Source organism: Cherax quadricarinatus, chromosome 73, assembly GCF_038502225.1.
Source record: "Cherax quadricarinatus isolate ZL_2023a chromosome 73, ASM3850222v1, whole genome shotgun sequence".
NCBI lineage: Eukaryota > Metazoa > Arthropoda > Malacostraca > Decapoda > Parastacidae > Cherax > Cherax quadricarinatus.
Window position 1 is genome coordinate 21,652,858 of NC_091364.1, and position 26,044 is coordinate 21,678,901.

The 26,044-nt window shown below is 41.3% G+C and overlaps 1 protein-coding gene across 1 annotated transcript; it reads left to right on the top strand.

The window, feature by feature from the left end:
• Window positions 1-3,735: 3,735 nt before the first annotated feature.
• LOC138854902 (zinc finger protein 551-like) lies at window positions 3,736-10,491 on the top strand. Its single transcript, XM_070100634.1, has one exon. The coding sequence runs from the start codon at window positions 7,907-7,909 to the stop codon at window positions 8,732-8,734; it is 828 nt and encodes a 275-aa protein (XP_069956735.1). The 5' UTR covers window positions 3,736-7,906; the 3' UTR covers window positions 8,735-10,491.
• Window positions 10,492-26,044: the final 15,553 nt, after the last annotated feature.

The following is a 26,044-nucleotide window of genomic DNA, read 5'->3' on the forward strand; positions in this document are numbered from 1 at the left end:
GCCTTTTTGTTGCCCACAATAGTAGCGATGGTTGATTGGGGTTTACTATACAACCTGGCCAGCTCGGAGACACGCACTCCACTTTCATACTTATCAATGATCTCTTTCTTCATCTCTATAGTAATTCTCACCCTTATTCCTGTAGGGTTGGCACTAGAAGCTTTCTTGGGGCCCATGGTCACTTATTTTGTAGATAAAATCACCAGAAACACTGTAATAATACGAAATGTTCCGATTGTATGCTTGGATGTTACCGCGGAGGCTGGCTGGTAAACAATGCCACCGGCGGAACATGTGAGGCTGGCTAAGGGCGCACATTAGACGCGTCTCGGACGAACAGCGTTGAGCGGGTTTTTTAGCGGTATGCGAGGCAAAATCTTGGCGATAAAATGTAGCGGTATGCGGATTTAACGTTATGTGATGCCAACGGTATGCGGGGGTCCACTGTATTATTATTATTATCTTCATTCACTCTAAAAATGGTGTGTTGCTGTTTGTTTATTCTGAACTAACTTGTACAACTTGTACACAATGTAAGAGTATTTGTATTGTGAGGTAATTATTATTATAATAAAAAAATATTGAGGAAAATGTTTTACAAACTCTTACAAATGGACGTGAATGAACTAAAATTAGACATATTAATACTCATTTATTTCGCCTGACCAAGTGATCGTCCACTTCCTGTTCAGTTTGTGTTCTTACATTGTCTCAACTCTGTATCTCGTTCTCTCTCTCGTTTACTCTTTCGTTAACTAGTTGGCTCTCATTGACGATGGCGTCTAAGGTTAGCTGTAATAAAAAGAGAAGTCATAAGCCTCTTGCTTTAAGTGTCAAGTTAGAGGATGATGGTGTGCCATTCTGATTTTATTCAATAAACACCCTGCCACTCACCTCTCACACATTAATATTAATATTTTAAGGTAAGTAATAAGTGTACTCTGTGTGTATCTTACCTTTTATTGTGTTTTTAATGCCTATTTCTATTGCTAACTTAATATAAGTTAGTGTAAACTTGTTGTCTGGCATTTATTGCATATTTTATGTATGCTCTGATAATAATACTTGTGGAGCTGTGTGGTAGCCGGGTGGAGGGACAACATTACGTTTTCTCTATTCAGCCATCAGAGAAAACGTGTATGAATCTGTGTTTGGCCCAGCCACTCCCTCACTCCGCTTTTGTTTACAATTTTCGGCATGAATTATTCATTACTTCTACCTTCGTTTATGATGGCATCTAAAGGTAGTTGTTAGAAATGATTAAATTCAGTGAACAAGGCATGTCGATATTAATATGGCTCTGGGCCACAGCGTAGGTAGCCGGTAGGTGTAGCCCAGGCTACACCTACTTGCTACCTGCACTGACTTTATATCAATAAATACTACTCACCTCTCTTCCTATATTAAGACTATACATATTTTAAGGTAAATAATGAGTGTACTGTATGTGCATTTTACCTCTCTGGGATGTTTTAAATATCGTATATTAAGTATGAGACGGGGAGCGAGTGCTACCTACACCTGGGCTACCTGCACCTGACTTCCTACAAATAAGTACTACTCACCTCTCTCCCTACATTAAGATTACAAATGCTTTAAGATAAGTAATGAATTTACTGTGACTGTATTTTACTTTGTGTGTTTTTAATGCCTAGTTCTATTACTAACTTAATATAATTTAGTGTAAACTTGTTGTCTGGCATTTAAGCAGCAGCAGCTGACAGTGCTACAGCAGCAGCAGACGATGCTACAGAAGCAGCAGATGATGCTACAGCAGCAGCAGACGGTACTACAGCAGCAGCAGCAGCTGACGGTGGTACAGCAGCAGCAGCAGCTGACAGTGCTACAGCAGCAGCAGCAGCTGACAGTGCTACAGCAGCAGCAGCATCAGCAGTTGACCATGGTACCACAGTATTTCGATAATATTTCTCACTCTTTTTACCACAGGGTTGGCACTAGAAGCTTTCTTGGGGCCCATGGTCACTTATTTTGCAGATAAAATAAAAAAACGCTGTAATACGAAATGTTCCGATTGTATGCTTGGATGTTACCGCAGAGGCTGGCTTGTAAACAATGCCACCGGCGGAACATGTGAGGCTGGCTCAGGCTGCACACTAGACGCGTCTCGGACGAATAGTGTTGAGCGGGTTTTTTAGCGGTATGCGAGGCAAAATTTTAGTGATAAAATGTATCGGTAGTATGCGGATTTAACGTTATGTGATGCCAATGGTATGCAGGGGTCCACTGTACAGTGGACCCCCGCATACCGATGGCATCACATAACGATTAATCCGCATACCGCTTGCTTTAATTGCAAAAATTTTGCCTCGCATACCGCTTAAAAACCCGCTCACCGATTTTCGTCCGAGATGCGTCCAATGTGCGCCCTCAGCCAGCCTCACATGTGCCGCCGGTGGCATTGTTTACCAGCCAGCCTCCGCGGTAACATCCAAGCATACAATCGGAATATTTCGTATTATTACAGTGTTTTCGGTGCTTTTTCTGGAAAATAAGTGACCATGGGCCCGAAGAAAGCTTCTAGTGCCAACCCTACAGCAATAAGGGTGAGAATTACAATAGAGATGAAGAAACAGATCATTGATAAGTATGAAAGTGGAGTGCGTGTCTCCGAGCTGGCCAAGTTGTATAATAAACCCCAATCAACCATCGCTACTATTGGTGGTACAGCTGCTGCTGCTGCTGCACTGTCAGCTGCTGCTGCTGCTGTAGCATCATCTGCTGCTGCTGTAACATCGTCTGTTGCTGCTGTAGCATCGTCTGCTGCTGCTGTAGCATCGTCTGCTGCTGCTGCTGCTGTAGCATCGTCTGCTGCTGCTGCTGCTGTAGCATCGTCTGCTGCTGCTGTAGCATCGTCTGCTGCTGCTGTAGCATCGTCTGTTGCTGCTGTAGCATCGTCTGTTGCTGCTGTACCACCGTCAGCTGCTGCTGCTGCTGTAGCATCGTCTGCTGCTGCTGCTGCTGTAGCATCGTCTGCTGCTGCTGCTGCTGTAGCATCGTCTGCTGCTGCTGTAACATCGTCTGTTGCTGCTGTAGCATCGTCTGCTGCTGCTGTAGCATCGTCTGCTGCTGCTGTAGCATCGTCTGTTGCTGCTGTACCACCGTCAGCTGCTGCTGCTGCTGTAGCATCGTCTGCTGCTGCTGCTGCTGTAGCATCGTCTGCTGCTGCTGCTGCTGTAGCATCGTCTGCTGCTGCTGCTGCTGTAGCATCGTCTGTTGCTGCTGTAGCATCGTCTGCTGCTGCTGTAGCATCGTCTGCTGCTGCTGTAGCATCGTCTGTTGCTGCTGTACCACTGTCAGCTGCTACTGCTGCTGTAGCATCGTCTGCTGCTGCTGCTGTAGCATTGTCTGCTGCTGCTGCTGCTGTAGCATCGTCTGCTGCTGCTGTAACATCGTCTGTTGCTGCTGTAGCATCGTCTGCTGCTGCTGTAGCATCGTCTGTTGCTGCTGTACCACCGTCAGCTGCTGCTGCTGCTGTAGCATCGTCTGTTGCTGCTGTACCACTGTCAGCTGCTGCTGCTGCTGTAGCATCGTCTGCTGCTGCTGTAGCATCGTCTGTTGCTGCTGTAGCATCATCTGTTGCTGCTGTACCACCGTCAGCTGCTGCTGCTGCTGTAGCACCGTTGTTGGTGTGGCTTATTGAGAATACCAAGAAACAATTAACCCCAGAGGATTTGCCACCCAGGATAACCCAAAAAAGTCAGTGTCATCGAAGACTGTCTAACTTATTTCCATTGGGGTCCTTAATCTTGTCTCCCAGGATGCAACCCACACAAGTCGACTAACACCCAGGTGAACAGGGAAAAATGCCTGGAACTAGTGCTCATATTGGTGAATTTAAAGCCAGCAAAGGTTGGTTTGAGAGATTTAAGAATCATAGTGGCATACACAGTGTGATAAGGCCTGTTCTGGAAGAAAATGCCAAACAGTACCTACAGTACTCAGGAGGAAAAGGCACTCCCAGGACACAGTGTCTCATCAGTCATTGCTGCATCTTCAGTAAAGGTAAGTGTCATTTATTCTTCATTTAGTAGACTAGTACATGCACAATATATACTGTGCATGTACTACTCTACTATTGTGCATGTATCCTTCTCTTTGTGTGTAGGAAAATGTATATTTCATGTGGTAAAATTTTTTTTTTCATACTTTTGGGTGTCTTGCACTGATTAATTTGATTTCCATTATTTCTTATGGGGAAAATTCATTCGCATACCGATTATTTCGCATAACAATGACCCCTCTTGCACGGATTAAAATCGGTATGCGGGGGTCCACTGTATATGCATTTATAAATGGAAAAAAATGGAGTTCTGCCTTCCGGCGATGTCTGCTTTCTGGCGACAGCCTGGAACCTAACCCACCATGTAAGTGGGGCCCTGTTGTATATATATGTCAGAAACAGTGGTGCGTAAGACATATTTATACGGCGTAAACAGTCAAAGGGTTAAGGACGAAGGTAGAGGGTGATGGTAGTAGAGGGTAGTAGTGATGGTGGTAGAGGGTGGTAGTGGTTGTGATGGTGGTAGTGATGGTGGTGGAGATAACCTCTCCTCCTCCCTGTCTTCCATAATCCAGCAAGTTTTCAATAAAGGTATGTAATAATGATTTAAATGTTCATTTATCCATTTCATTGGTCATTTTATATAGTTCTCATTGTTTTGTGCATGTAAAGCTATAGTTAATCTTTAAAAAATGTAGTTTTTGTTAATAGTATTTTTGGGTGTCTGGAACGGATTAATTGTATTTACATTATTTCTTATGGGAAATATTGCTTCGGTTTTAGGCCGTTTCAGATTTAGGCCGACCTTCTGGAACTGATTACAGCCAAAATCCGGGGTTCTATTGTATTATCTACTTTCACTGGTGAGTTCTGCCAACCTGTGATAATGTCCTCAACTCCTACACCTAATTGCTTCTTCCACTGGCTCCAGTATTAAAGTCTTTGTCCTTGTTCCTCTGCATTATATTAGAAAAGTCTTTTGCACAAGCAGAATGTCTCATCAATACAAATACTCAGGTGTTGCATATGTATCTAGTTGAAAGATAGATAAGAAAAAATTGTAATTCATCTCTAAGAAAATTATATTAAATTTACAGCATTGATTAATGTCACATTCTTTCTTTTTACAGTTCATCATCTCAACAGGAGAATTATAGTGTTATCACCCAGTGGTGTAAGTGGCAGATATTCTGCAGAAATGGTGTGAGCAATTGTAATGTAGACAACAGTGTTGTGTGTGCACATGAGTGTTTACACTTGCATCAAAAAGCTCACCTCATTCTTCTGATAATTACATCAATACCTTCAACAACCAGTGAACATAAGTTCACTTACTATAACACTGTATTTATATTAATATAACACTCTACATTATCAGTATCTCTTGCATTAGTTTTTTTTTACCATCTAAAAGGTACTTTGCTTGTTACATAAATATTTGCCTAGTGTCTTGTAAGACCTGAAAGTGTGTAGATTAATTCTGTAGAAATATTTATCTATATTTGTAAAATATTTATTATATTTTTAACCATTATGTAGAATAAAAAGTAGTTGAATGTTTCACCACATAGTCAATTTTCCTGAATTTAGTGCACAGGTCTATAAGTGCAGAAATAGTATTTATTGACTTTTGGAAGGTATAATCTGTATAATTTTCTTTACTTAAAATATTGACTGTTGGGTGGATATTGCATCCTCTATGTAACTTTGTTTCCTGCAAACATTTACTGTTGAAAGGATATTGAAATATAGTATAATCTGTATAATTTTCTTCAAATATTGACTGTTGGAAGGATGTAATATTTTATATAAGCAGTGCTGTGTGGCCCTGGTGGGTTTATCACTTACTTTTGATTATAATAATGTAATCTTTTATATATGTATTACTTTCTTCAAATATTATATCTTCTCACAGTTGTCCTTCCATTTTACTCTTAATAAATGACTATATTAACTTACTGATAATATAGAAAAAATTCTGTTATTACATATATATATTCCAGCTTATATTTCAGCACTGCTTTTTATTATTTATTATCTTGCAGTATGCTTACCTTTCTCTAAAGTTTCATATTCTTAAGTGTATGTTGAGGCTATATGCTGTTGTTAGTATATTCTTTCATGTTGATGCTGTGCTGTTAGTGCATACACTCATGTTGATGCTGTTTGTTTATTGTTAGTGCATACACTCATGTTGATGCTGTTTACTTATTGTTAGTGCATACACTCATGTTGATGCTGTTTGTTTATTGTTAGTGCATACACTCATGTTGATGCTGTTTACTTATTGTTAGTGCATACACTCATGTTGATGCTGTTTGTTTATTGTTAGTGCATACACTCATGTTGATGCTGTTTGCTTATTGTTAGTGCAAACACTCATGTTGATGCTGTTTGCTTATTGTTAGTGCATACACTCATGTTGATGCTGTTTGCTTATTGTTAGTGCAAACACTCATGTTGATGCTGTTTGCTTATTGTTAGTGCATACACTCATGTTGATGCTGTTTGTTTATTGTTAGTGCATACACTCATGTTGATGCTGTTTGCTTATTGTTAGTGCATACACTCATGTTGATGCTGTTTACTTATTGTTAGTGCATACACTCATGTTGATGCTGTTTGCTTATTGTTAGTGCAAACACTCATGTTGATGCTGTTTGTTTATTGTTAGTGCAAACACTCATGTTGATGCTGTTTGCTTATTGTTAGTGCATACACTCATGTTGATGCTGTTTGCTTATTGTTAGTGCATACACTCATGTTGATGCTGTTTGTTTATTGTTAGTGCATACACTCATGTTGATGCTGTTTGTTTATTGTTAGTGCAAACACTCATGTTGATGCTGTTTGTTTATTGTTAGTGCAAACACTCATGTTGATGCTGTTTGTTTATTGTTAATGCAAACACTCATGTTGATGCTGTTTGTTTATTGTTAGTGCATACACTCATGTTGATGCTCTGTGCTGCTGTTAATGTATACATTTACAATGATGCCATGTACTGCTGCTGCTGCTAGTATATAATACACTCATGTTAATGGTGTGTGGCATTAATCATAACAACCTCTAACAGTATTACTTCACAAAGAAAATGTTGATGATATGATTATATAAAATATTTAAATAAGGTTTAAACAATAAAAATACAGTTAATTGCATAAGTTAATTATAGACATGCACCAGTGCATTCTTCACTGCAGTCTAATTTAAGTTTATATCAAGTGGTTGTACAGCAATTACAAAAAGCACTTTCTATGCTCTCATATGCAATGTACAGTATTATACATATTCTCATGCATGAACAGATCACACAAAAAATGAGATTCCTCACCATAAACTACTATTTTAAATATAAAATACTGAAATATGTATGTTCCTCACCTTGATTAGTATTTTGTATGATTATCCTTAAGTCTTCTAGGCACTGACAAGGCTTACTTATAGCACACAAGATTTTGGGATTAGAGGACACCTCCATGCCACAAATATAGTTTTAGATGTTAACTGTCTGATTTAAGTCTCGTGAGTTTCCAGACCGTTAATTAATGGAAAATCAAATCTTTTCCAGCACTTATCTAATATGTTAGATCAATAGTTTGCTAAAAGTGTATTTATGGACATGCATATTTATGATGCCTGCTTAAAGTTGGAAAATAAAATTTAGTTTATAATTAAAATTTATTTTTAAGATATTTTAAATATTTTTTCTAAACATAAGATAATTTCCACAATAAGCAAGAGATAATAATTATTGATCATATATGTGTTGACAGTGTGTCTAAATGATCTGACTTAAAAATAAAATTTAGTTAAAAATTTCATAATATATGAAACATACAGGAGTTTAATAAGCAGAAAACGCTATCAGTATTCATTATCTAAATGACTTCCCAGATAAATAACATAATGCAGTGTATGAAAACTCCCTCAGGAAAGAAGCCATATCAGTGTTCAGAATGTTTAAAAGACTTTTCACGTAAATCACGTCTAATAGAACACATTAGAGTTCATACTCAAGAAAAACCATATCAGTGCTCAGATTGTTTAAAGGACTTTTCACATAAATCAACTCTAATACAACACATGAGAGCTCATAAACAAGAAAAACCATATCATTGTTCAGAGTGTCTAAAGAATTTTTCACTTAAGTCAAATCTAATACGACACATGCAAATTCATTCACAAGAAAAACCATTTCATTGCACAGAGTGTTTAAAAGACTTTTCACAAAAATCAACTCTTATACAACACATGAGAGTTCATTCACAAAAAAAGCCATATCAGTGTTCAGAGTGTCTAAAAGACTTTTCACAAAAATCACATTTAATACAACACATGCGAGTTCATTCACAAAAAAAGCCATATCAGTGTTCCGAGTGTTTAAAACAATTTTTGCATAAATCAACTCTAATACAACACTTGAGAATTCATACACAAGAAAAACCATATCAGTGTTCAGAGTGTCTAAAAGACTTTTCACATAAATCGAATCTAATACAACACATGAGAATTCATTCAAAAGAAAAAATATATCAGTGTTCCGAGTGTCTAAAAGCCTTTTCATATAAATCAAATCTAATACAACACATGAGAGTTCATTCACAAGAAAAACCATATCAGTGTTCAAAGTGTTTAAGAGACTTTTCCCATAAATCAAGTCTAGTACGACACATGAGAGTTCATTCACAAGAAAAAACATGTAAATTGTAGAAACGATTAACCCTTTCGGGGTTTCGGCCGTACTACCAGCAAGAGAAAGCTGGTAGGCCTACATATGAAAGAATGGGTCTATGTGGTCAGTGTGCGCAGTATAAAAAAAATCCTGCAGCACACAGTGCGTAATGAGAAAAAAAAAAACCTTTGACCGTAGTTTTGGTTTAAAACAGCAATTTTGCACTGTATTTTCGTATGGTATTTATGGTTGTATTCTAGTTTTCCTGGTCTTATTTTATAGAATGGAAGACATATTACAGAAATTGAGATGATTTTGACTGGTTTCACAATGAATAATACCTTGAAATTGAGCTCAAACTAGCAGAAATGTTCGATTTTTGCCAAAGTTCAAAAGTAAACAAATGCCACACGTCCAATACACGTCAATTGGTGAATCTAATATTCTTTCACAAGTGCACTGGTATTATTTATACTATTTCTACACTAATACAGTAGTCTGCATAACAGTAAATTTTCTATTTTTTGTGAGAATAAAAATTCAAAGTGGAAAGCAAAAGAATGTAAGAGGGGCGTGGGGACGTGACTGATGAACAGAGGAAATGTTATTTTAGTGCCAGGAATGTCTTGTTTATTCTGGGCCCTATTTGGAAATTGGCATCTTTTGAAATTTGTGTGAAATTGGCAAAATTGCTAAATTCTGACCACTTTATTGGATAGTTGAAATTGGTAAATGGGTGGTTTCTTGTACTCATTCGATAGAAAAAATGGAGTTCTAGCGAAATAGTTATAATTTTTGTCGACTAGTACACTGGAATTGGCCGAACATAGGGCTCAAATTGGGCAAAATTGCCAATGCGTAAACATCGTTGAGACTGCTAACTTCGCAAGAGCATAATTCCGTAAGTTTTCCATCAAATTTCATACTTTTGGTTTCATTATGATCGGGAAAAGATTCTCTATCTTTTCGTAAGAAAAAATAATTTTTTTTTTTTTTTGAAATTTTGGTGACCCTGAGAACAAATCTCTGAGAGGGCCTGGTGACCCTCAAAGGGTTAAAGAAAATTTGGATCATTTCTTTAATAGCTGTTATTATTGCAGAGTATTCAGTTAGAATGTTAACATGTGTAAATAGCTTTGTGTGTTTCCATTGAAGGGGGGGAGGGTGATGCAATTCTTGTCTCAACCTGTTGTTTAAATTTATTGTAATTTAAACTTTATGCTCCCCCTATTAAAAATTTATAGTAGACATATTAATTCCTATTTAATTTATTTCCTAAAATGAAGCGAGTAGTAATGGACTTACGAGCACTTAACTTTGTAACTTATGATAGGCAGAGGCTGTGTATTGAGATGTGGCACCATCATCCATCATATTAGTTGGGGCTTGTATCTTTCTGAGTAAACATTGTTCAAGTCAAGTGGCAATTCTGACTTTCCTTATCAATCATCTTTCAAATACAGTGGTACCTTGACTTCTTACCTAGAGTTTACCTGGAGAGAGTTCCGGGGGTCAACGCCCCCACGGCCCGGTCTGTGACCAGGCCTCCTGGTGGATCAGAGCCTGATCAACCAGGCTGTTGCTGCTGGCTGCACGCAAACCAACGTACGAGCCACAGCCCGGCTGGTCAGGAACCAACTTTAGGTGCTTGTCCAGTGCCAGCTTGAAGACTGCCAGGGATCTGTTGGTAATCCCCCTTATGTGTGCTGGGAGGCAGTTGAACAGTCTCAGGCCCCTGACACTTATTGTATGGTCTCTTAACGTGCTAGTGACACCCCTGCTTTTCATTGGGGGGATGGTGCATCGTCTGCCAAGTCCTTCCTGCGTATAATTCCCGACTACCTGGACAAAATCTGCAGGTTCACCATTACTGTCTCCCAGGACAGCATCTCCAGCTTCCCCATTACTGTCTCCCAGGACAGCATCTCCAGCTTCACCATTACTGTCTCCCAGGACAGCACCTCCAGCTTCACCATTACTGTCTCCCAGGACAGCACTATCAGCCCCACATTTACTGACTACCAGGACATCATCTCCAGCCTTACAGTTTCTCACTACATGGCCAGTATCAAGGGCAGTACCATTCAGCCCAGACTTTTTATGTTCCCATCTGTTGTAGAAAGCTTCCAGGTTTTCTATGAAAGCAGCTTTGATGTTATCCTCTTTTAATACCCTTGTGATTTTAGCCCACAGATATGAGTTTAATTCGTTCCGTGACCCAGCTTGTAACTCAATTTGCTCGTATGTCAAATCAATTTTCCTCATTGAAATTAATTGAAATTCCATTAATCCGTTCCAACCCCCAAAACACTACACCAATTTTTTTTGTTACGTGTTTTTAAATAAGAAAAATGTATTTATGAATAAGAAATATTGCATACTCCACCCTCCACCTTCACTGCTACACCCACCATCCTCACCTCTGTGCCCACCACCATATCTACATAAGAAATGACTTAGCTTACAACCCAAGACCTGATTTAAATGACAAAAAACTGGAGGTTCTATGGTTTGAAGTGCTGCTTCCCAAGACAAAACCCATCTTAGTAGGAACTAGTTACCACCCTCCCACCCAAGACCAGTTTTTAGAAGACTTTTCCAGAGTCTTGTCTGGACTTGAGAACAATTGAGAGACAGTAATACTGGGAGACTTCAATATCTGTTTTCAGCAACAAAATAATGGGCTATGCAAAAGGTATAAAAAATTCTAGGTTTAAATAGTTTTTTTCTTTTTTTCAACAAGTCGGCCATCTCCCACCGAGGCAGGGTGACACAAAAAGAAAGAAAATTCCCAAAAAGAAAATACTTTCATCATCATTGAACACTCACCTCACTCACACATAATCACTGTTTTTGTAGAGGTGAAAAGAATACAACAAAATCTCAATGAACTGTTTGCAAAGACATAAAACAAATAAATAAATAAATATATGTATAAAGATACACAACATATCCCTCCAAACTGCCAATATCCTGAACCCCTCCTATAGAGTGCAGGCATTGTACTTCCCATTTCCAAGACTCAAGTCCGTCTATATAAAAATCGGTTTCCCTGAATCCCTTCACTAAATATTACCCTGCTCACACTCCAATAGCTCGTCAGTCCCAAATACCATTTGTCTCCATTCACTCCTATTGAACACGCTCACGCACGCTTGCTGGAAGTCCAAGCCCCTCGTCCACAAAACCACCTTTACCTCTTCCAACCTTTTCGAGGATGACTCCTACCCCGCCTTCCTTCCCCTACAGATTTATACGCTCTCCATGTCATTCTACTTTGATCCAGTCTCTCTAAATGACCAAACCACCTCAACAACCCCTCTTCAGCCCTCTGACTAATACTTTTATTAACTCCACACCTTCTCCTAATTTCCACACTCCGAATTTTCTGCACAACATTTACACCACACATTGCCCTTAGACAGGACATCTCTACTGCATCCACCCTCCTCCTCGCTGCAGCATTTATAACCCAAGCTTCACACCCATATAAGAGTGTTGGCACCACTATACTTCCATACATTCCCTTCTTTGCCTCCATAGATAATGTTTTTTTGTCTCCACACACACCTCAATGCACCACTCCCCTTTTTTCCCTCATCAATTCTATGATTAACCTTATTCTTCATAAATCCATCCGCCGACATGTCAACTCCCAAATATCTGAAAACATTCACTTCTTCCATACTCCTCCCCAATTTGATACCCAATTTTTCTTTATCTAAATCATTTGATACCCTCATCACCTTCCTCTTTTCTATGTTCACTTTCAACTTTCTACCTTTACACACACTCCCAAACTCGTCCACTAACCTTTGCAATTTTTCTTTAGAATCTCCCATAAGCACAGTATCATCAGCAAAAAGTAACTGTGTCAATTCCCATTTTGTATTTGATTCCCCATAATTTAATCCCACCCCTCTCCCGAACACCCTAGCATTTACTTCTTTTACAACCACATCACAGTAGGAGTCCCACAAGGAAGCGTCCTTGGACCACTCCTCTTTCTCATCTACATCAATGATCTACCGAATGCATCACAGCTACTCAAACCCATATTGTTTACAGATGACACTACATATGTCTTTTCCCACCCAAACACAGTCATACTAGCAAACACAGTCACTGCTGAATTACAGAAAATATCTGCCTGGATGATGACTAACAAACTTACCCTGAACACTGATGAAACCTATTTCATTCAGTTTGGAAACAAAGCTGCAAATGATCCAATTAACATAAAGCTAAATGAATCATCAGTCACAAGACTCACAGAGAGAAAATTCCTAGGTATCCACCTTGACAGTAGCCTTAAGTTCCGAACACACATACAACAAATCACCAAGAAAATCTCCAAGACTGTAGGCATACTATCAAAGATAAGGTACTATGTTCCACAATCAGCTCTCCTGGCACTGTTTACCTGGAGTTTACCTGGAGAGAGTTCCGGGGGTCAACGCCCCCGCGGCCCGGTCTGTGACCAGGCCTCCTGGTGGATCAGAGCCTGATCAACCAGGCTGTTGCTGCTGGCTGCACGCAAACCAACGTACGAGCCACAGCCTGGCTGCTCCGGAACTGACTTTAGGTGCTTGTCCAGTGCCAGCTTGAAGACTGCCAGGGGTCTGTTGGTAATCCCCCTTATGTGTGCTGGGAGGCAGTTGAACAGTCTTGGGCCCCTGACACTTATTGTATGGTCTCTTAACGTGTTAGTGACACCCCTGCTTTTCATTGGGGGGATGGTGCATCGTCTGCCAAGTCTTTTGCTTTCGTAGTGAGTGATTTTCGTGTGCAAGTTCGGTACTAGTCCTTCTAGGATTTTCCAGGTGTATATAATCATGTATCTCTCCCTCCTGCGTTCCAGGGAATACAGGTTTAGGAACCTCAAGCGCTCCCAATAATTGAGGTGTTTTATCTCCATTATGCGCACCGTGAAAGTTCTCTGTACATTTTCTAGGTCGGCAATTTCACCTGCCTTGAAAGGTGCTGTTAGTGTGCAGCAATATTCCAGCCTAGATAGAACAAGTGACCTGAAGAGTGTCATCATGGGCTTGGCCTCCCTAGTTTTGAAGGTTCTCATTATCCATCCTGTCATTTTTCTAGCAGATGCGATTGATACCATGTTATGGTCCTTGAAGGTGAGATCCTCCGACATGATCACTCCCAGGTCTTTGACGTTGGTGTTTCGCTCTATTTTGTGGCCAGAATTTGTTTTGTACTCTGATGAAGATTTAATTTCCTCATGTTTACCATATCTGAGTAATTGAAATTTCTCATCGTTGAACTTCATATTGTTTTCTGCAGCCCACTGAAAGATTTGGTTGATGTCCGCCTGGAGCTTTGCAGTGTCTGCAATGGAAGACATTGTCATGCAGATTCGGGTGTCATCTGCAAAGGAAGACACGGTGCTGTGGCTGACATCCTTGTCTATGTCGGATATGAGGATGAGGAACAAGATGGGAGCGAGTACTGTGCCTTGTGGAACAGAGCTTTTCACCGTAGCTGCCTCGGACTTTACTCTGTTGACGACTACTCTCTGTGTTCTGTTAGTGAGGAAATTATAGATCCATCGACCGACTTTTCCTGTTATTCCTTTAGCACGCATTTTGTGTGCTATTACGCCATGGTCACACTTGTCGAAGGCTTTTGCAAAGTCTGTATATATTACATCTGCATTCTTTTTGTCTTCTAGTGCATTTAGGACCTTGTCGTAGTGATCCAATAGTTGAGACAGACAGGAGCGACCAGGTTCTAAACCCATGTTGCCCTGGGTTGTGTAACTGATGGGTTTCTAGATGGGTGGTGATCTTGCTTCTTAGGACCCTTTCAAAGATTTTTATGATATGGGATGTTAGTGCTATTGGTCTGTAGTTCTTTGCTGTTGCTTTACTGCCCCCTTTGTGGAGTGGGGCTATGTCTGTTGTTTTTAGTAACTGTGGGACGACCCCCGTGTCCATGCTCCCTCTCCATAGGATGGAAAAGGCTCATGATAGGGGCTTCTTGCAGTTCTTGATGAACACAGAGTTCCATGAGTCTGGCCCTGGGGCAGAGTGCATGGGCATGTCATTTATCGCCTGTTCGAAGTGATTTGGCGTCAGGATAACATCGGATAGGCTTGTGTTAATCAAATTTTGTGGCTCTCTCATAAAAAATTAATTTTGATCTTCGACTCTCAGTCTGGTTAGCGGCTTGCTAAAAACTGAGTCATATTGGGACTTGAGTAGCTCACTCATTTCCTTGCTGTCATCTGTGTAGGACCCATCTTGTTTAAGTAGGGGCCCAATACTGGACGTTGTTCTTGATTTTGATTTGGCATAGGAGAAGAAATACTTTGGGTTTCTTTCGATTTCATTTATGGCTTTTAGTTCTTCCTGCGATTCCTGACTCCTAAAGGATTCTTTTAGCTTAAGTTCGATGCTTGCTTCACTCATATACCCTTATCTTACATATGGAATTTGTGCATGGGGATCAACAACATCCAATCACCTAAAACCCCTAATAACCCAGCAAAAGGCAGCAGTAAGAATGATAACAAATTCCCACTCCCACCAGCATACTCCACCAATTTTCAGAAGTCTGAATCTGCTCACCATTAAGAACATCCATACTTATTCATGTGCCTACTACATTCACACAACAATACACGCAAATATAAACCCTCCACTCAAACTTCTCCTCGCCAACCTAAACAGGACACATGACCACAACACAAGACACAGATCTCTTTTTGATATACTACCTCATGTCCATATCACACTGTAAAAACTCTATGCACATAAAGGGCCCCAAAATATGGAATTCATTACCAGAAGATATTAAAGTAACCCAGTCTGAAAATCAATTTAAGACTCTTCTCAAAAGCCACTTAATCACCCTAGACTAAACGCTGAATACTCAGTACACATTTACTCACCTATGTACTTCCACATCATAACTGAAACAATCACTTTGAACCTTTTATCCATTGTTGACAGGAATATAATTGAATCATTGTTTTCACAAAAAGCATTTTTGAATATAAATATATCTTTGTATTATACAAATTTTGATTCATTTATAATTAACCCTTTCAGGGTCCGTCCCGTAGATCTACGGCTTTTCGGTGAGTGTCCAAACCGTAGATCTACGCCAAAATTCTAGCGCCATCAAATTTAGCGCGAAAGCGCTCATAGGCCTACATGTGAGAGAATGGGTCTGCGCCGTGGGTGTGCACCGTAAACAAAAAATCTAGGCGCCTGCATAGCATTGTGGGAACGCTGGCTCAGTCACCCTTGTTCACCATGCCTCGTCGCAAGTCAGCTCTCACTCCCCGGAAAATTGGGACTCTCCTCTTCCTGTCTGATAGTTCTGACACTGATGGAAGTGGAAATGAAGACGAATTCTACGGCTTTGATAAGTTAGTGACCGAAAATAATGACCAGGATATCGATAATAGTGCAGAAAACCCCGACGATCCTCGACCTTCTACCTCTGGTGTGGGCACTCGTGACTCACGGTCGGGTGTTCCTAAACCTAAGAGAAAACTAATATTTTCCCGTGGCCAGGCCTCTGACTTCAGTAATGACGATGATTCTGACGTGGATTGTGATTTTATTGCGCTCGACGATCATTCGAGTAGTGATAGTGAGGAAACATATTCACCAGTGAAGAGTCGGTATGTTCGCTGCCGCATGCGCTTGGGTAGTGTACCCTATGCTGTGCCCAGGGGACGGAGTACATCCCGGAGTACATCCCGGAGTACATCCCGGAGTACATCCCGTGGCCCTACACCCGTTTTAGGTAGTGATAGTGAGGATGATGTGGCTACACTTGGCATGGATGGGCCACAGGCATCAGTGGATGGTGTTAGTGGTGCTGGTGGTGGTAGTGGCACCGCCATGCGTGACTCACTGTGCCACGCGGGGACCCACGCTGCTGACTCGTCAGTTCAAGGACAAAGCGGAGCGTCACCCACCAGCCCACCACAACCACCCGTACAACCAGCCTATGATGTCCAGTATCCGCCAGCAAACCGTATCTGGGATTGGCAGCAAAATCCCAATTTTGTTCCCAGCCCTCACCACTTTGATGACTCTCAAAGTGGAATTCTACCTACCTGTCCCCTTGGAACCACGGCCAATGAACTGGAATTCTTTGAATTATTCTTTGACCAGCCATTGATGGAAATTATTGTCAGGGAAAGTAATAAGTATTTTCAGTACACCATGGCAAATACGATCTTATCACCACAGTCAAGACTACACAGGTGGAAAGAGATGACTGTTGCAGAAATGTATTTGCTTTTTGCAACAATAATGCTTATGCCTCACGTCTATAAGCATAATATAAAAGCATACTGGTCCACAGATCGGCTAATTTGTACCCCATCCTTCAGTGAAATAATACCAGTGAACAGGTTTATCATACTGTTACGTATGTTGCACTTCTCTGACAAAACCAGGCCTGACAGAAGTGACAGGTTATACAAGATTAGAAATGTTTTCATGTATCTCAAACAAAAGTTCAGGATATACTTTTATCCATTCAAGAATCTTGTAATTGACGAGTCTTTGATTTTGTTCAAAGGTAGACTGTCATTCAAGCAGTATATACCGAGCAAGAGGAACCGCTTTGGTATAAAATTGTTTGTACTCTGTGATTGTGACAGTGGCCTGGTGTTGGATATTGTTGTATACACGGGTAGTAAAACATTGAAAGATACCAAGATGTTATTGGGTATCTCAGGTGACGTAGTGAGAAACATGATGGCACCTTATCTTGGTAAGGGCCATACATTATATACCGATAACTGGTACACAAGCCCATTACTCAGTGATTTCATGCGAGTGAACAAGACAGATGTGTGTGGCACAGTGCGTTCTAATCGTAAACATATGCCCAGGCTCAACACAGGTGTTCGTGGTGATGACGTGCAGGTGTTTACTGCCAGTGACATCATGGCATTACGGTGGCATGACAAACGAGATGTCACATTGTTGACAACCATTCACCGTAATGAAATGCAAGACAGTGGCAAAGTTGATCGAGTGACTAATGAACGTATTCGAAAACCAGTGTCAGTGATTGATTATACACAAAACATGCGCTTGGTTGACAAGTGTGACATGCAGATTGGTTTTGTTGACTGTGTTTGTAAGAGTTACAAGTGGTACATGAAACTTTTCTTCCATCTCATGGACATTTCAATGCTGAATGCATATAATATGTACCAAATAAAGACTGGTAACAGACCACCGTATGGTGAATTTTGTTTGTCTGTTGTCAGACAACTCATAATGAAGTACCAGGTAGCAACACCTGCAATACAACATGGTCCTCGAATTCATCACAATATACCCAAGCGTTTGAGGAGAGGTGATCATTTCATAATACAGCTTCCTTCAACTCAAAAGAAATTTTCTCAGAAGAGATGCATTGTCTGTGCACAAACAAAACGACGGCAACAAAGACGCAAAGACACTCGGTTTATGTGTGAGGAATGTAAGGTGCCTCTGTGCATGGTGCCTTGTTTCAAGGAGTTCCACAAGCTCCAGCAGTTCTAAAACCATGTCCAGTGATTGTAAATATGTAAATATATGATAGAACATTAGTATTATACAATATATGGAAAATTTTCTAGGGTGCTTACCTGTATGTACCTCAACATTATATACATACCAGTAATCTCATTGGGAGACAATCATATTGTTTACCGTAGTCACCCCGTGTAGACATGTGAGAAAACTTAACCACCCCTGGTCGCACCAAGTGGTCCCCTCGACCTCACAATCTTATCCATATCTATCCGAGACCAGTATGGATTGGGTAGCACCCACAAGTACGGTGCTACTAATTAATTGTGGACTGTATAGATTATATTAGTTTAGCTGAATGAAGGGGAGGGGGGTAGGATACACCTGGATACATCCGTCAAGGAAAACATTTGTACATAATCCCGCTACTTACCAGATGTTCTCTGGTGGTCACTTGATGTAGCTGGATCACTCATAACCTATCTAATTATAACATACCACCACTGGCCAGTCTAAGGTTGCTATAACTAGAAGGGTTACTTAACTGTGGGTGATTGATATTCCTCATTTCTTGATTCACCATCTCATTTTCGATGTCCTGCTACACCGACACGATTCTCATTCCAGCAGGACGAGGTATCCGCTGGTTTGTCCTGCTTTAGACGTCGTGACTCAAGGAGTTTCCCTTTCCTCGTCTCGTTAACAACGAGGTCTAGCGTGTTCACTCGGAGCAAACGACTTATTTCACTTCACATATTCTCTTAACTTAGCGTTATTATCATTAATTACATTACAATTCACAAGACGATTTAATGACTCAAATTATTATACACATTAGAGATCACTCCATTAAGATCTGAGACCGATGAGTGATGATTAAACCAAGGGTAATTTTCCCGGGGCTCAGTCCAGGACGACGCGTCAGTCCCCCGTTCCTTCTCGTAATCACCTTTTACCACTCTATTATCGTGGTCCCGTAAATCACGTTCCCTCACTCTCCACTAGGAACAGTCACGACATTTCCTATTACGAAATGAGGCCTATATTAATCCTTAGGCCGCCGTGAATGCCAATTTCGTGGTACCATGCCTTTTCCGCTTCCTCTCCACCTTCAAAACAAACCCGCCACCCCCCCCGCACATCCGCGCATGTGCAAAGGGAACTCTTGGTTCTACTCTTATTTTCAAATACATTTTTGACCCATATAGACACATTAAACACCTATTAGGCACTATAGTTTCGGAAAATCAAAAAATTTTCCACACTGCGGCCGGGCGGAGGTCGTTGCTAGACGACTTACATAATGTGGAGTACAATTTTCCCATCTTCACTGGCCACCCATATTTATTGAACCCTCAAAATGGACTAATTAGTGTTCCATCCTCTCAGGGGCATAAGCCTATGCTCCCTGGATTAATTTATTGGGCATACTGGAATTATGAGACTTTAACAATAACAAGTCTCTCTCAGTATCCCAAGTCAGCCCCAGCACCCTACTGCATATAGGCACCAACTCCATGGCCATCCATATTTATTGAACCCTCAAAATGGACTAATTAGTGTTCCATTCTCTCAGGGGCATAAGCCTATGCTCCCTGGATTAAGTTATTGGGCATACTGGAATTTTGAGACTTTACCAATAACAAGTCTCTCAGTATCCCAAGTCAGCCCCAGCACATTACTGCATACAGGCACCAACTCCATGGCCATCTATATTTATTGATCCCTCAAAATGGACTAATTAGTGTTCCATTCTCTCAGGGGCATAAGCCTATGCTCCCTGGATTAATTTATTGGGCATACTGGAATTTTGAGACTTTAACAATAACAAGTCTCTCAGTATCCCAAGTCAGTCCCAGCACATTTCTTCATTATTTCATTAACCCCTTCACATATCCTCATTAGTTCCTCTTCAGTTGACGTCACACCCGGAAATTGTCCACATAAGATTATTTACCCAATTACTTCGCTCAGTGGACCGCCTGTGCACTTAAGGTGTGCATTTATCGTCGCCTGGAGTAAGAACAATTTATTATTTAACTGCTTATTAATTATATCATTATAAGCAGTCAACAATTTTGGTGTCTTGCTCAGTTCGCAGAGCTGGGTCCTTTAACTGTCCATACGCCATCCTATAATTAGTAGGTAATTCTGGACGGTCAAGCTTCCACGGAAGTCGCACCCAGTAATGTCCAGATTCACATTTAACATCCTTCAGGTATTGTTCCTGAGTAAAGGAATCATTTGGACTTTCCTCATTTACATTAATCCCTATGCTGTCCAGCTCCCACAAATTAGACTGGTTCAACATCATTCTCGATAGAAGAATACTTGTACTGGGTTGACCTTTCATGAGTAAGACACCGTGACCGTATTCACTACTTCCTCTAGTCATTATTACTAGGCGGTAGTCTGCCATATATTACATGGCCCGTACCAGTGTTGAGGAGAGTGACGCCGTATGGTTTTGGATTTATGCCCTTTATCCTGAATTTTTACATCCAACACCGGCAAGGCTACCTCAGCTAGGCCATCATTATTGCCATTAGCTGCAACCTTTACATCAGTCACTGTAGTGTCAGGGTTATTAACATTATCATTATTGTCACCATTATTATAAGAATCACATACAACCCTGCACATAACTGTATGGTGCTTTCCCTTGTTGCATTGATAGCAACTGTTCAATTTGGTATGACAATCCTTTACATTATGATTGTCTAGACATCTGATAAATCTGTCAAGTTCTTTCATTCTTTCCACTTTAATATCCCATGAATTACAGGCATTACAATTTTTAGTGAAATGAGTACCCTGGCAGAAGAGGCAGTCTCTCTTTTCCTTGCCTGACCTCTTATTAACTGGGTTACACTTACTGAAGTACTTATTCCTCTTACCTTGATGTGAGGAACCACTATTACTGATTCCTGACTTGATATGTGCCTATTTAACTCTTAACTATGATTATTACCACTGGGATTATTTTTCCCTTTTGAGACTTGACAGATACTTCAGAGTCATTATGTGTTATATCCTTAGAACTGTTTGGCTGACTGGTCTGCAATTGAACAATTAATTCCTGCCGACCTAGTCTGATTTCCTCCAGACCGTACTATGGAGGTTTTGGCAAACACACCCTTCGCATTAATAGGTTGATCAACTGCCTGGCTTACACCCTTTAATTTATTCAAAGCCTTACTTTTACAAGACAGTTTTTCTTCCAATTCGTAATGTTGATTAATTAAAACATTCATTTCCATTCCATCTGTACAATTCTCTAGCAGATCTCTTTCACAGTCTTTAAACCACAATTTGTACCAATCAAATCTACTCTCTAAAGCATCTAAATATAACTTTAATTCATTAGGGTTCACGGTTCTTTGATTCACTAAATCAAATGCCTTCGTCACATGGCTTTTAATAGCCTGTAATGATGCTTTCATTACTCTAAAATTCACGGACTTGTCAGCCACATTAACTCCATTAGATCCATTACCTGGAGTTTACCTGGAGAGAGTTTCGGGGGTCAACGCCCCCGCGGCCCGGTCTGTGACCAGGCCTCCTGGTGGATCAGCGCCTGATCAACCAGGCTGTTGCTGCTGGCTGCACGCAAACCAACGTACGAGCCACAGCCCGGCTGATCAGGAACTGACTTTAGGTGCTTGTCCAGTGCCAGCTTGAAGACTGCCAGGGGTCTGTTGGTAATCCCCCTTATGTGTGCTGGGAGGCAGTTGAACAGTCTCGGGCCCCTGACACTTATTGTATGGTCTCTTAACGTGCTAGTGACACCCCTGCTTTTCATTGGGGGGATGGTGCATCGTCTGCCAAGTCTTTTGCTTTCGTAGTGAGTGATTTTCGTGTGCAAGTTTGGTACTAGTCCCTCTAGGATTTTCCAGGTGTATATAATCATGTATCTCTCCCTCCTGCGTTCCAGGGAATACAGGTTTAGAAACCTCAAGCGCTCCCAGTAATTGAGGTGTTTTATCTCCGTTATGCGCGCCGTGAAAGTTCTCTGTACATTTTCTAGGTCGGCAATTTCACCTGCCTTGAAAGGTGCTGTTAGAGTGCAGCAATATTCCAGCCTAGATAGAACAAGTGACCTGAAGAGTGTCATCATGGGCTTGGCCTCCCTAGTTTTGAAGGTTCTCATTATCCATCCTGTCATTTTTCTAGCAGATGCGATTGATACAATGTTATGGTCCTTGAAGGTGAGATCCTCCGACATAATCACTCCTAGGTCTTTGACGTTGGTGTTTCGCTCTATTTTGTGGCCAGAATTTGTTTTGTACTCTGATGAAGATTTAATTTCCTCATGTTTACCATATCTGAGTAATTGAAATTTCTCATCGTTGAACTTCATATTGTTTTCTGCAGCCCACTGAAAGATTTGGTTGATGTCCGCCTGGAGCCTTGCAGTGTCTGCAATGGAAGACACTGTCATGCAGATTCGGGTGTCATCTGCAAAGGAAGACACGGTGCTGTGGCTGACATCCTTGTCTATGTCGGATATGAGGATGAGGAACAAGATGGGAGCTAGTACTGTGCCTTGTGGAACAGAGCTTTTCACCGTAGCTGCCTCGGACTTTACTCTGTTGACGACTACTCTCTGTGTTCTGTTAGTGAGGAAATTATAGATCCATCGACCGACTTTTCCTGTTATTCCTTTAGCGCGCATTTTGTGCGCTATTACGCCATGGTCACACTTGTCGAAGGCTTTTGCAAAGTCTGTATATATTACATCTGCATTCTTTTTGTCTTCTAGTGCATTTAGGACCTTGTCGTAGTGATCCAGTAGTTGAGACAGACAGGAGCGACCTGTTCTAAACCCATGTTGCCCTGGGTTGTGTAACTGATGGGTTTCTAGATGGGTGGTGATCTTGCTTCTTAGGACCCTTTCAAAGATTTTTATGATATGGGATGTTAGTGCTATTGGTCTGTAGTTCTTTGCTGTTGCTTTACTGCCCCCTTTGTGGAGTGGGGCTATGTCTGTTGTTTTTAGTAACTGAGGGACGACCCCCGTGTCCATGCTCCCTCTCCATAGGATGGAAAAGGCTCGTGATAGGGGCTTCTTGCAGTTCTTGATGAACACAGAGTTCCATGAGTCTGGCCCTGGGGCAGAGTGCATGGGCATGTCATTTATCGCCTGTTCGAAGTCATTTGGCGTCAGGATAACATCGGATAGGCTTGTGTTAGTCAAATTTTGTGGCTCTCTCATAAAAAATTCATTTTGGTCTTCGACTCTCAGTCTGGTTAGCGGCTTGCTAAAAACTGAGTCATATTGGGACTTGAGTAGCTCACTCATTTCCTTGCTGTCATCTGTGTAGGACCCATCTTGTTTAAGTAGGGGCCCAATACTGGACGTTGTTCTCGATTTTGATTTGGCATAGGAGAAGAAATACTTTGGGTTTCTTTCGATTTCATTTATGGCTTTTAGTTCTTCCCGCGATTCCTGACTCCTAAAGGATTCTTTTAGCTTAAGTTCGATGCTTGCTATTTCTCTGACCAGTGTCTCCCTGCGCATTTCAGATATATTGACCTCTTTTAGCCGCTCTGTTATTCTTTTCCGTCGCCTGTAAAGGGAGCGCCTGTCTCTTTCTATTTTACATCTACTCCTCCTTTTTCTTAGAGGAATAAGCCTTGTGCATACATCGAGTGCCACCGAGTTAATCTGTTCTAGGCATAAGTTTGGGTCTGTGTTGCTTAGTATATCTTCCCAGCTTATATCGGTTAGGACTTGGTTTACTTGGTCCCACTTTATGTTTTTGTTATTGAAGTTGAATTTGGTGAATGCTCCCTCGTGACTAGTCTCATTTTGTCGGTCTGGGGCTCCACGCATACATGTCTGAACCTCAATTATGTTGTGATCTGAGTATATTGTTTTTGATATGGTGACATTTCTTATCAGATCATCATTGTTAGTGAAGATGAGGTCTAGTGTATTCTCCAGTCTTGTAGGCTCTATTATTTGCTGGTTTAAATTGAATTTTGTGCAGAGATTTAAAAGCTCGTGTGAGTGTGAGTTTTCATCAGAGCTGCCTCCTGGTGTTATTACTGCAACAATATTATTTGCTATATTCCTCCATTTTAGGTGCCTTAAGTTGAAATCCCCCAGGAGCAAGATGTTGGGTGCAGGAGCTGGAAGATTTTCCAGACAGTGGTCAATTTTTAACAGCTGTTCCTGGAATTGCTGGGATGTTGCATCCGGAGGCTTGTAGACTACCACAATGACTAGGTTTTGGTTCTCGACCTTTACTGCTAAAACTTCCACTACGTCATTTGAGGCATTAAGCAGTTCTGTGCAAACAAGTGACTCTGCAATGTACAGGCCAACCCCCCCCTTTTGCCTGTTCACTCTGTCACATCTGTATAGGTTGTAACCTGGGATCCATACTTCGTTGTCCAAGTGATCCTTTATGTGGGTCTCAGTGAAAGCCGCGAACATTGCCTTTGCCTCTGCAAGCAGTCCACGGATGAAAGGTATTTTGTTGTTTGTTGCTGGCTTTAGACCCTGTATATTTGCAAAGAAGAATGTTATCGGACTGGTGGTATTGTTGGTACTGGGGGGGGATTTTTTTTCCGGCATTAGTATCTGTATCTGTTGGTTTGGAGTGGAGGCCATCGACTGTGGTTCCACTCCAGGAATGACTGGATTTGGTGTACGATTTCTGCCATTTCCTGCCAGTTTTTTTTCCTTCCTGGCACTAAAAAACCTCTCCCTCTTGAGTGGCTGTGGCTACCCAGGTTTTCCCATGGCCTGGATGTTTTGTATCTTTTTGTCCCCTTTAGATGGTATGCCTGGCAATTTAAGTTATAGCACAGTCTTTCCTGTACTGAAGAGGTACACATTTCAGGGTGAAAAAGCTTACAGGAAGGGAGTTTGCATTTTCCTGTTGTCATATGGGCATGGCATTTTCTAGGGTGGTCATAGTTGCATGTCCCATCTGTTTTTCCAGATTTCCCATGCCAGCAGATACCAAGTGCATAGTATGTGCACAGGCTTGGTTTCCGCTTGCCTTGGGTTTCTGTGACTGTATTCCCTGTTGGTGCATGTTTCCCTGTCTTACTTCTATCCTCCCTAGCACCAACAATGGAGCTCCCACCAGTTGTTTTTGGTAATTTATCCTCACTATTGCTATTGGAGTCCTCTTGTTTGCTATTTCCTGCGGTATTTCTAGTTTGCAATATTGGTTTTATCTTATCTTTGACTACACTTGTTTCCCTACTATGGCTCCTGTCCCCTATGAGGTCATTTATATGTATTCCTTCCTGCGTATAATTCCCGACTACCTGGACAATATCTCCAGCTTCACCATTTCTGTCTCCCAGGACAGTATCTCCAGCTTCACCATTTCTGTCTCCCAGGACAGCACCTCCAGCTTCACCATTACTGTCTCCCAGGACAGTATCTCCAGCTTCACCATTTCTGTCTCCCAGGACAGCACCTCCAGCTTCACCATTTCTGTCTCCCAGGACAGTATCTCCAGCTTCACCATTTCTGTCTCCCAGGACAGCTTCACCATTACCTCCAGCTTCACCAGCTTCACCATTACTGTCTCCCAGGACAGCACCTCCAGCTTCACCATTACTGTCTCCCAGGACAGCACCTCCAGCTTCACCATTACTGTCTCCCAGGACAGCACCTCCAGCTTCACCATTACTGTCTCCCAGGACAGCACTATCAGCCCCACATTTACTGACTACCAGGACATCACCTCCAGCCTTACAGTTTATGACTACATGGCCAGTATCAAGGGCAGTACCATTCAGCCCAGACATTTTATGTTCCCATCTGTTGTAGAAAGCTTCCAGGTTTTCTATGAAAGCAGCTTTGATGTTGTC